The 10,305-nt window shown below is 48.2% G+C and overlaps 1 protein-coding gene across 8 annotated transcripts in view; it reads left to right on the top strand.

Annotated features, from left to right (window-relative positions):
• The first annotated feature begins 5,099 nt into the window (after nt 1-5,099).
• Nucleotides 5,100-10,305, top strand: part of ANKRD52 (ankyrin repeat domain 52) — a 42,627-nt gene continuing 37,421 nt past the window's right edge. For all 8 annotated transcript variants that reach the window (XM_066585384.1, XM_066585374.1, XM_066585365.1 and 5 more), the window contains exon 1: nt 5,100-5,220. In XM_066585384.1, the coding sequence (XP_066441481.1) occupies nt 5,194-5,220 (27 nt within the window). In that variant the 5' untranslated portion in view covers nt 5,100-5,193. The remainder of the gene's footprint in view (nt 5,221-10,305) is intronic.

Genomic DNA, 10,305 nt, shown 5'->3' with positions numbered 1-10,305 from the left:
TTTATGTTTAACAATTCTAGACCTAACCTCCATAGTAGTCTCCCCTACGTAGAGCAAACCACAAGGACATGTGATGACATAAATCACGTAGGAGGAGGTACAAGTGTATCTGCTCGCAATGCCAAAGGTTTTACCTGTGAATGGATGATAACATTTAACTCCTTTCATGAGTTTGTTGCAGCAGGAGCAATTGAGGCATGGGAAGTGACCGACTTTAGATGGAAGTAAGACAGTTGGTTTAGGCATACCCACTATTTTTTTACTTCAAACGGATTTTATTGTGACAGAGAGTGATGACAGAATACATTCTTGAATGCTTTTCATTCTATAGAACATACAAAGCATATGACCGTCTTATGATGCATCCATTAATCTGGCTCCAGCTCTTTTCCTTTATGGAGCCTGCTGAAGGTTTCTCTCTGACTACCATTTTCCATAGAGGGGGGAACCCCTTCCTAGCCCACCCCAGGGTAGGTGTCTAGGAGGAGGTGTAGACACAAACCCAAAGAAAAAGAGAAGGGGGAAACAGGGAACGTTGAGCGGGTAGTAGGAGGGGGTTGGGTGTGTGTGTGGGGGGGGGGGGTGCCTTGAGTTCGAGGTTATGACATCTCAGAGCTATTCTGTTTATTTTTCCTTTTTTGCTTGAGCCCATCAGCGTGCGGTGTGTTTCCCAGGGGGGGGGTTCGGGTTTCCTTTTACCTTTTAGCAATGCCTCCTCCCCTCTGCGTCGGAGAGGGGGGGGTGTCGCTTCTCAGTTATCTCACTGAGCAATTCCGGGGGATTGCCATCCTACGACGCTCTTGTGGTTTGCGAGATCCACTCCCCCATTCTGGCCGCCACGTTGCATAAAACCCCACCACTGTAGCCTCCTCCTCTGCCCTCATCTCTTCAAATCTTGCAAGCATGTTAATAGCTTCCACCCAATGGATCTTAGTGGGTCCCAAGGAGGCTCGCCAGAATTTTGGGATAGTGTATCTCACTGCTAGTATAAAGAATCGTAAAAGACCTTTTCTCACCTGGGTAACAGGCCCCTGGAACGTAGGCATACCCACTATTTTATGTGTAGAGCGTACCAACCGTCCCTTAAGTTAGATCCACGTCTGTAGGAAATGATGGAAGGGACCCTAAAGTGTTCAATGTCTGTACAATAGCTGCAATCAGCTGCAATTCTGACAGCAGCATTTAAATCCCCTGAACGATGTTCAAGGGTCCCGTATGGCCCCCCTGTGATGAGATCGCAGGGAGCTGTGCAGGTATCATGGCAGCCAGGAGCCTTCTGAAAGGCGCCAGGGCTGTCTTAGCAGACTGCTTATCAAGTCATTCCTGTGGGGTGGCTTGATAGGCTGCCTGCCCGATTGCAGGAGTGATCAAAGCATCGCTAGTAGTGGTCCCCTAGGAGGACTAAAAAAAAAATTTAAAATATGATCAATAAGTTTTACTAATAGTAAAAAAAAAAAAAGGAATAAAAGTTGAAATCACCCACCCCCCTTATACTATATCTATAATAAAGGAATCTAAATCATAAAACAAAAATACATATTTGGTATCGCCGCATCTGTAAAAATCCGATCTATCAAAGTAATGCATTATCTACCTCACGCAGTGAACGTTGTCCCCCCCAAAAAAGAAAGAACACCAGAAATACACTTTTTTGGTCACCCTGTTTCCCAGAAAAAAATGCAATAAAAAACGATCATATGTATTCCAAAATGATACCAACTTAAACTACATGGCGCCTCACAAAAAATGAGCCCTCTTACAACTATGTTGATGAAAAAATAAAAACATTATTGCGCGCAGAAAATGGCGGCAGAAAATGTCTTTTAAAAAAAAGTAAAAGTAATGCAGCAAAAAAAAAAAAGCAAAAAGCTATATGGGTTGGTATCATAGTAATCATACTGACCCATATAATAAAGTTATCAGGTCATTTTTGTTGCAGTTCGTGCACAGTAGAAACAAGACGCACTGAAAGATGGCGCAATGGCGAATTTTTTTTTCATTTCACTGCACTTAGAATCTCTTTTACGTTTTTCAGTACATTGTATGGTACATTTAATACTACCATTGAAAAACACAATTCATTCCGCAAAAAATAAAGCCCGCATACAGCTACGTCGATGGATAAAGGAGTTACGATTTTTTTAAAGGGGAGGAAAAAAAACGAAAATGGGAAAAAAACAGGGCCGCGTCCTTAAGGGGTAAAGACCAAAACATCCAAAAATTGGATGTTCTTGGCAGAGCAGGATGATGTGAACTGTAATTCCAAATATATAGTGTTAGTCTCTATTTGAAACGCTATAAGATCACTCTGGGTCCCTTATATATGATGAAAATATCATCCATGTATCTCCACCAAGCTCGAACGAAGTACCAATAGGGTGAGGTGTATATATATTGATCCTCAAAGTCCCCCATAAAAATGTTTGCGTATGTGGGGGCCACATTGGACCCCATAGTGGTCCCTTGGCGTTGTCTATAAAAGACATCATCGAAAACGAAAAAATTGTTGGTGAGAACAAGAGAATATGGTTCTGGCATCTTTTGATGTTGTTTCGCTTTATACTTCCATTGCCCTCGAGAAAGGTTTGGAAGCAGTAAGACGTAAGATCACGCGGTCTGACCTTTCGCCACGATGTGTTCCAGTTATCCTCACATTGTTGGAATATATCCTTAACAACAATTTTTTGTTACTTCCCCAAAATGATGTGAAATAAAAAACACCTTGTATCCATGGGGAAATCGCATGTTGTGATTACAACATCAGAGCAAAAAGTGAACCGACCCCTTGAAGGGAGGCTCTAGTACCCTGTTGTACCACCTCTAGCTTGGATACAAGATGTGATACGGGCATGGAGGCTCTAGTACCCTTTTGTACCACCTCTAGCTTGGATACAAGATGTGATACGGGCATGGAGGCTCTAGTACCCTGTTGTACCACCTCTAGCTTGGATACAAGATGTGATACGGGCATGGAGGCTCTAGTACCCTGTTGTACCACCTCTAGCTTGGATACAAGATGTGATACGGGCAGGCATGGAGGCTATAGTACCCTGTTGTACTGCCTCTAGCTTGGATACAAGATGTGATGCAGGAGGGCATGGAGGCTCTAGTACCCCGTTGTACCGCCTCTAGCTTGGATGTAAGATGTGATACGGGTGGGCATGAAGGCTCTAGTGCCCTGTTGTACTGCCTCTAACTTGGATACAAGATGTGATATGGCGGACATGGAGGTTGTAGTACCCTGTTGTACTGCCCCTAGCTTGGATACAAGTTGTGATGTGGGTGAGCAGAGAGAGTCTACTACCCCGTTGTACCGCCTCTATCTTGGATACAAGATGTCATACAGGTGGACATGGAGGCTCTAGTACCCTGTTGGACTGCCTCTAGCTTGGATGTAAGATGTGATACGGGTGGGCATGGAGGCTTTAGTGCCCTGCTGTACCACCTCTAGCTTAGATACAAGATGTGATACGGGTAAGTATGGAGGCTCTAGTATCCTGTTTTACCGTCTCTAGCTTGGATACAAGATGTGATACAGGCAGGCATGGAGGCTCTAGTACCCTTTTGTACCACTTCTAGCTTAGATACAAGATGTGATATGGTGGGCATGGAGGCATGCAGGTTCCGTATGGTATCCTGCGGCATATCTGTCCACATTTGCTTAACTGAGCCTCTAGATCGTGCAAACTCGTAGGCTGTTGATGTTGGCATCCCAGATGGTTCCATACATGTTCTATTGGCGATAAATCTGGCGACCGGGCAGCCACAGAAGTGTGACAATGTTATGGGGACATTCCTGTGACCCCCTTGTGTGTGCGGCCAAGCATTATCCTGCTGCCTCTTGGAAGCCGCCATGAGAGGAACACATGTGGCTGCAGGATGTCCTGAACATATCGCCGAGCTGTCATTGTCCCTCGTACCACTACAAGGGGTGACCGTCTGCTGTATGCAATGGCCACCAGACCATCACACCAGCAGGGGGCAGTGTGCTACTTCATAGGAAAGGCAGGATTGAGGCGCTCACCCCGAGGTCTCCAGATACGAAGACGGCTGTCATCAAACTAAACCTGAATTTGTCACTGAAGACAACCTGGTTGCACTACATAGCAGTCCAGATTCATTGCTCACAACACCACTGCAAACGGAGTCCATTTAAATGGGGGCCGTGAGACCAAATGTCCTTCTGCCAAGTGCCTGAAAATGGTTCTGACAAACACCGGGGTGTAACGATGGCGCCAACTATCTCTGGATGGCGGGCAACGAAACAGTGGAAGCTGCTCATGCTTGTCGGACGATCAGATGATCTTCTGTACTGGTGGTCTGTCGGGCCGCCCTGAGCCCGGTCACCTTGTGTGCCCTCATCCACTAGTCCCAACACATCCTAACAGTCTGGTCAGAACAGCCCAGGTGGAGGGGCAGTTCATTGATACGACCATTCTTGTATTCCAATAATGCGCCCCTCTCAGACTGGGCGAGGTCTCTTCTCTGCGCCATAGAGGCGTCTAATGGTCAACAAGCGGAAGAGGTCACTGCACACAAGTCATCTCTGGGACCCTTTTTATAGGCCATCGTAGGAACCACTTTTATGGTCTCAGAAGACAAGATTGTTCATCCAATCACACAACTCTCATCATTGGCCTGAGATGTAACTGCATGCTGAATTTTGCATAACATGATTGTTCCCAGCAAGCGAAGCCAAGTAATCTTGTAGATATGATCCCTTTTAATGGCTAACAGTAATACACAGCGAGCTTTCGGACCCGCTCTGAGCCCTTCATCAACCAGTTTTGCATTACACAACTCCTCCCAGCGCCTGATCTAGTGACACCCCCCGCCATTTTTCCCATACTGCTCCGCATCCGCTTCCTCCCGGGACATCATCCCTTCACCACCAGCAGATGTCGCTGTCTCCCCCACCGCTCTGCGGATGTTTGTGCGCTTCCCGTGCACTTCTCTTCTCAGTCTCTAGAGGGCGCGCAGTAGAAGCCAGAGCTGCTTAGTAAACGAGCGGTGTACTGCAGCAGCAGAGGGCGCCGTCGCTTCCCCAGTAGGCGGGCCCTGGCTTCCTGCAGCAATAAGAAAAAGGCTCGAGGAGAAGGCGCATCTCCGGCGCCCGCAGCCGCCCCGCTCGTCGTCCGTCCCGCGGGAGACACCGCCTCATGACGGGACCTCCATGCTGACCGGCCGCAGGACATGGGAGTACTCGACATCACTGACCAGGTGAGGCGGCGGGCAGTGCGGTGCGGCCGGCGGTGCGGCCTAGCTGCGGGCTGAGGCCTGTGTGTGCGCTGCGGCCTGCGCTGCCCGGCGGGGGAGGAGGCCGTCATGGCGGCGGATGGACGGCTGCTCCGTGGCTGTGGGGGGGCTCCGCCGTCGGTCCCGCCGGGAAAACCGTGTGCTGACATCATCATTAACCCTTCCCGGGGCGCCTGCCTGCTGACCGTCTCCCGGCCGCCACAAGGGTTGTTTCCCCCTTCACCCCCCTTGATGACAATGGAAACCATCATGGAGTTTGACCTCTTGTTTACCACCGAGCCGGGCTTCATGCATACCGCCCAGGACATGGATACGACATCCGTGTGCGCTGCGTGGAGGCCGCACGCCTGCGTGTATTATTGCGGCAGAGTTGCGCCAAAATTAGACCATGCTGATTTTTTCCCCCCATATTGCAATGAGAGAAAAAAAATCACCCGTGTAAATACAAAAAATAATTTTTCGTCCGCGTTCAGTGCGTCTCGCTGCGCGCAAAAACCGTGCGGTCCTTCTCTCCCTTATGGATGCACCGTAGGGGGGTGTCTTTACATGGTTTTTTTCTGTTTTTTTTTATAGTGGATGTTTGCGAGGCGCCTGCTGCTTTTTTTTTTTTTTTTTAATGTACGATTGGGTTTACACGCGCAATTTATTTTTTTTTTTATCGCGAACATTGACAGCGTGTTTTTGCTTTGCGGCGAGTCTGCAGTAATCGCACCCGTTATTTACAACAGCGAGAGGGGAAAAATCCATAGTTTGCCGCCACGGGCAGCCGGTGCAAAGGGATTTTTTACGTGTTTGCAAATTTTTATTATTTTTTTTCCTATTGAAAATAGCATTTTATTTTCTATGCAGCTTGTGAGAAAATTGCGTCACGAGCGTAGAAGCGCGATATCTGACTTAAATTAAACATATATCGCGCTCGGCCGTGTCACTACAGCCCGGGGCCGGCGGGAGGATTCGTGCTCGCAATATGGAGAGAATAGAACTCTGTGTTTTCAATGGATCCGTTGACATTTCCATAATTGGCGCACATTTCGGTCACACCAAAATAAACAGAGCACTTTCTATTTTTATGTGTATTTTTGCACCAAAGGTCTCCATAGAAGTCGATGGTGGCGGGAGGAAGCGCTGGGCGCGGAGATGTGGGAAACATGGCGTCATCCCGCTGGGGAAAAGCACATCTGTAACTGATTGGCCCTTTCAGTCCGTGCAGGTGTTTGGCGCACAAATGTGCTGCGGGGGCAAAAAGTGCAGCAAAATGCGCCAAAAAGAACCATTCATTCCAAAAGTGCGCTCATGCGTGTGCGAAGCCGGCCCGCTCTGCTGCTTAGTCTTGGGTTTAAAAATGCGTTTGGAATTTCCGAAGGAAAAGTCCGCGGCGGTTCTGCCCCGTGTGAACCCGGCCTTATACCCCGCACACGGGCGCTCTCCCTATTGTGGCGGCCGCTGCTCCTTAGAGCAGCGCTGCGAGGAGACTCACTGGCCCGTTCCGGCCCCTCGTGACCCACGCTGGAGGCTGCACCGCGGCGAAGGTAGTTTGGTTCCATATTACGCCTGACATGTAATAAATGCCGCATACGACGCCAATGATCTGCACCGCTGCTTGCGGACTTGTGGTTCTTACTGACGTAAAAAAGAAAGTCTCCTTTCTTTTTTTTTTTTTTTTTTTTTCTGTAATTACAAAATGAAATTGCTGATTAACCCTTAAGGAAGCGGGTGTTTGTTGTTTTTTTTTTTTTTATTGTTTTTTATTCCTTTTTTTTTTCCTTGGAGACTGAGTGACCAAAAAAGTGCAACTCTGGGTCTCTTCCCCCCCCCCCCCCCCCCCCCCCCGCGCATGTGAAAAATGCATGTAAATCACATGTTTTTAACTCCGAAACGCATTGTCTATGGTGGTAAATAACTGGTAAGCGAGTGCGGCGAGGGTCAGATTATTGCACATTCCTGTGTAACTACAGCCCAGGGCCGCTTTCACGCGGCTGAGAAAATTGTGTGAGATTTGTGTGTTGCTAGACGTCACACAGCTTACAATGCAAGGCTTCCCATTGACAACCGTGGGAGACACCTTGCCGATCCTCCGATCGTAACTTCCCAGAAGTCATGGGAGGCGTTATTGACAGGAGAACACCTCGCATCCGCACTTAGTCACATGAGCGCTTTTTTTTCTCCTCGCAACGATGCAGGGTGGGGGAAAAAATCACATGACCTTTTTTTTGTGTGTGTTCTCTTAGGCCTCCTTCCCACGAGCGTGACGGGCTCCGCAGCGTAATATTCCGCTGTGAAGCCCGTCACGGCGCCCCCCAGAGCCCCTATACTTACCTGCGGGAGATAGCGTGAAATCGCTTCCCCGCCCACCACCGCCGCGTCACCGCTCGTCACCGCTCGTCACCGCCCACCGCTCTCGCGTCACCAGCCGTGTCACGTGACGCGGCCGGACCGCGTCATTTGGCGTCATATGACGCTCGGCGGTGGGCGGGAAAGCGGTTTTTCACGCTATCTCCCGCTGGTTACAGCGGGAGATAGCGTGAACGGACGGCTTCCATTGACTGCAATGGAAGCCGTCAGTGCGTACAGCCCGTCCTCACCCGCAGAAAATAGAGCATGCTGCGGGTGAGGACGGGAGAAATCGCGGTGCGTAATTCCGCGGTGGAATTACGCATCGTGAGCATGGAGCTATTAGGTTCAATAGAACCTAATAGCTGCGTGCAACGCAGCGGATTTTCGCCGCGAATTACGCGGCGGAAATCCGTTCGTGGGAAGGAGGCCTTAGTGTGCGTGTTCTCTTAGCACACCTTGGCCGTTGTATTCGATGGGACCTTTTAAACACATGACATGCCGTGTAAAGTGCATGCATGTGTTCTCTCCAAGACGCCCGCTGTTACAGTAGGCCTTTAACCCTTTCTAATCCACTGTCTGGCACCTTAAGACATTCTGGTTGAAAGCTGTACAGTTTCAATGTCTAAAGACGTCCGGCAGGGTATTCTTACTGAATATTACTGGTTGCTCTGTTGTCTGGGGGCTTCTCCAGCATGTCCCATACTGCAGTACTGGCTCTAACCAGCAGATGGCGCCATTGTATAATGGCAGAAAGAGAAAAACCTCTAGGAAACCCTGAATCCAAAATTGGATTGCAAAGGGTTAAACGACTGTTGGCCAGTGTAAAAGGACCATAACTTGGGACTGGTGCAAGATCAGTGTTAACACTTTCACTACCAAAAGTAATAACTTTTCTCTGTGGGTGAAAGGGCTGGAAATGTTAATTAGGTGTCCGCTGCCACATCCAGCCGCTGTCTACTCACTAGGTAAGTGATCTTCTAGTGGCAGTCAGTAGGTCCCTTATTTACCATTGGATTTCTTACTGCAGAGGAAATGTTAGGCAGCATCCTGAGGTCCTATTGGCTGATTACCAGGGGCTCCAGCCGCCGGACCCATAACTGCTCAATGTCAGAAGAAGTACTTCAAGGGAAGAGTTTTGCTTCTGTGAGGAAACCTTTAACAATGACCCCTCTGTCCTAGGGAAACGGGACATTAAACTTTTGTAAAAAACTAAATTATTACAGGTTTTGAACTTAAATGCTTTAAGTGCATTTATTTACCCCTTAGGGCTCATGCCCATGGGCGAATGCGTAAAACTCATGTATATGACCCCATTCAAAAGGATGGGGCTCATATTCGTGCGAGACTTGTGTGTCCCGCAACCCGCAAATCCCTTACGATTTTCTCGGCCGTGTGCAAGCAACCTAAATGAGGAAAATCGGCTTCTACCCCATTGGAGTTTCTTGCCTTCCTCTGGATCAACATTAGAGTGGGGGGAGGGTAATAGGCTAAACTGGATGGACTTATGTCCTTACATGTTACACGTCTTTTTTTTTTTTTTTTTTCCGGCCTAATATACTCAGCAGTAGTAAACACAGCACAATTATCAGTCAAATAACTATCGTTCATATTTGAGCAATGAAGTGTAAACATGGCCGCCACCAGGGTTGCGAGCAATGCCACGACTTAGATGGCTTCCATTGACTTCAATGGAAGCTGTCCGTGCGGAATCCACCTGAATATAGAGCATGCTGCAATTTATTTCCTCTGTAAGCAGAAAGTCACAATTGATATCTTGGCAAACTAACGAACAATCGCGGCTTTGTGTAAACGACTGTAGACTTCAACGACTTATCTGACGGTTGTGGCTCTGTGTAAAAGTACCTTCAGGCCCTTCGGTAGATCTGACTGTAAATTAACAAGTAATGTACATCTGCTGTATGAATAAAGGTGGTGATGGGGTATGTTGTTTGATCTTACTGTCACACTAATCTCAGAGAAGTCTGAGGGCATCACTGCAGGATGAGCCTATACACGGGTTTGGTAGTCTACCTATATAGATCTATAGGTCTTTCTTAGTCTGTGCGCTGCTGTTACATGGACCCTACCACAGAAATAGTCTAGAGGGAGGACCCGCTCCTATCTATCACAGTTACTGAGTATTATCCTGTCGCACAGTTATAATAAAGGACATAACGACTCGCCCACCCCCCGACTGTAGTTTTGGGTGAATATAGAAGGTAATAATTAAACGGCACCCCCAGCAAGCAGAAATGGTATATCCTCTAGATAATGCGGTGCTGAGTAGAGATGAGAGTAGACTCGCTAAGGCTAACTACTCGAGCGAGTAGTGCCTTAGCAGAGTATCGTCCCGCTCGTCTGTAAAGATTCGGCTGCCGGCGACAGGTGAGTTGTGGCAGTGAGCGGGGGGGAGAGAGAGATCTCCCCGCCGGCCCCCGAATCTGTAGAGACGAGCGGGAGGATACTCGGTTAAGGCACTACTCGCTCGAGTAGTTAGCCTTAGCGATTATACTTGCTCATCCCTAGTGCTGATGCATCATGGGATTGGTGTGAAATACAAAAATTTCTGCATCAAGATGGTTTCTGATAAGCATAAGATAGGGGGCGTCACTGCATGGAAGTGCAATACGTAAATGAGACTTTCAGAGTGTGATAGGCAATCAGTTGAGGAGGGCAGGGATGTAAAAATGTGTTTTCGCTGGAGTGGCTTTTAAC

The sequence above is a fragment of the Eleutherodactylus coqui genome, chromosome 1 (assembly GCF_035609145.1).
Source record: "Eleutherodactylus coqui strain aEleCoq1 chromosome 1, aEleCoq1.hap1, whole genome shotgun sequence".
NCBI classification, from domain to species: domain Eukaryota; kingdom Metazoa; phylum Chordata; class Amphibia; order Anura; family Eleutherodactylidae; genus Eleutherodactylus; species Eleutherodactylus coqui.
This window is presented reverse-complemented; position numbering and strand designations above follow the sequence as displayed.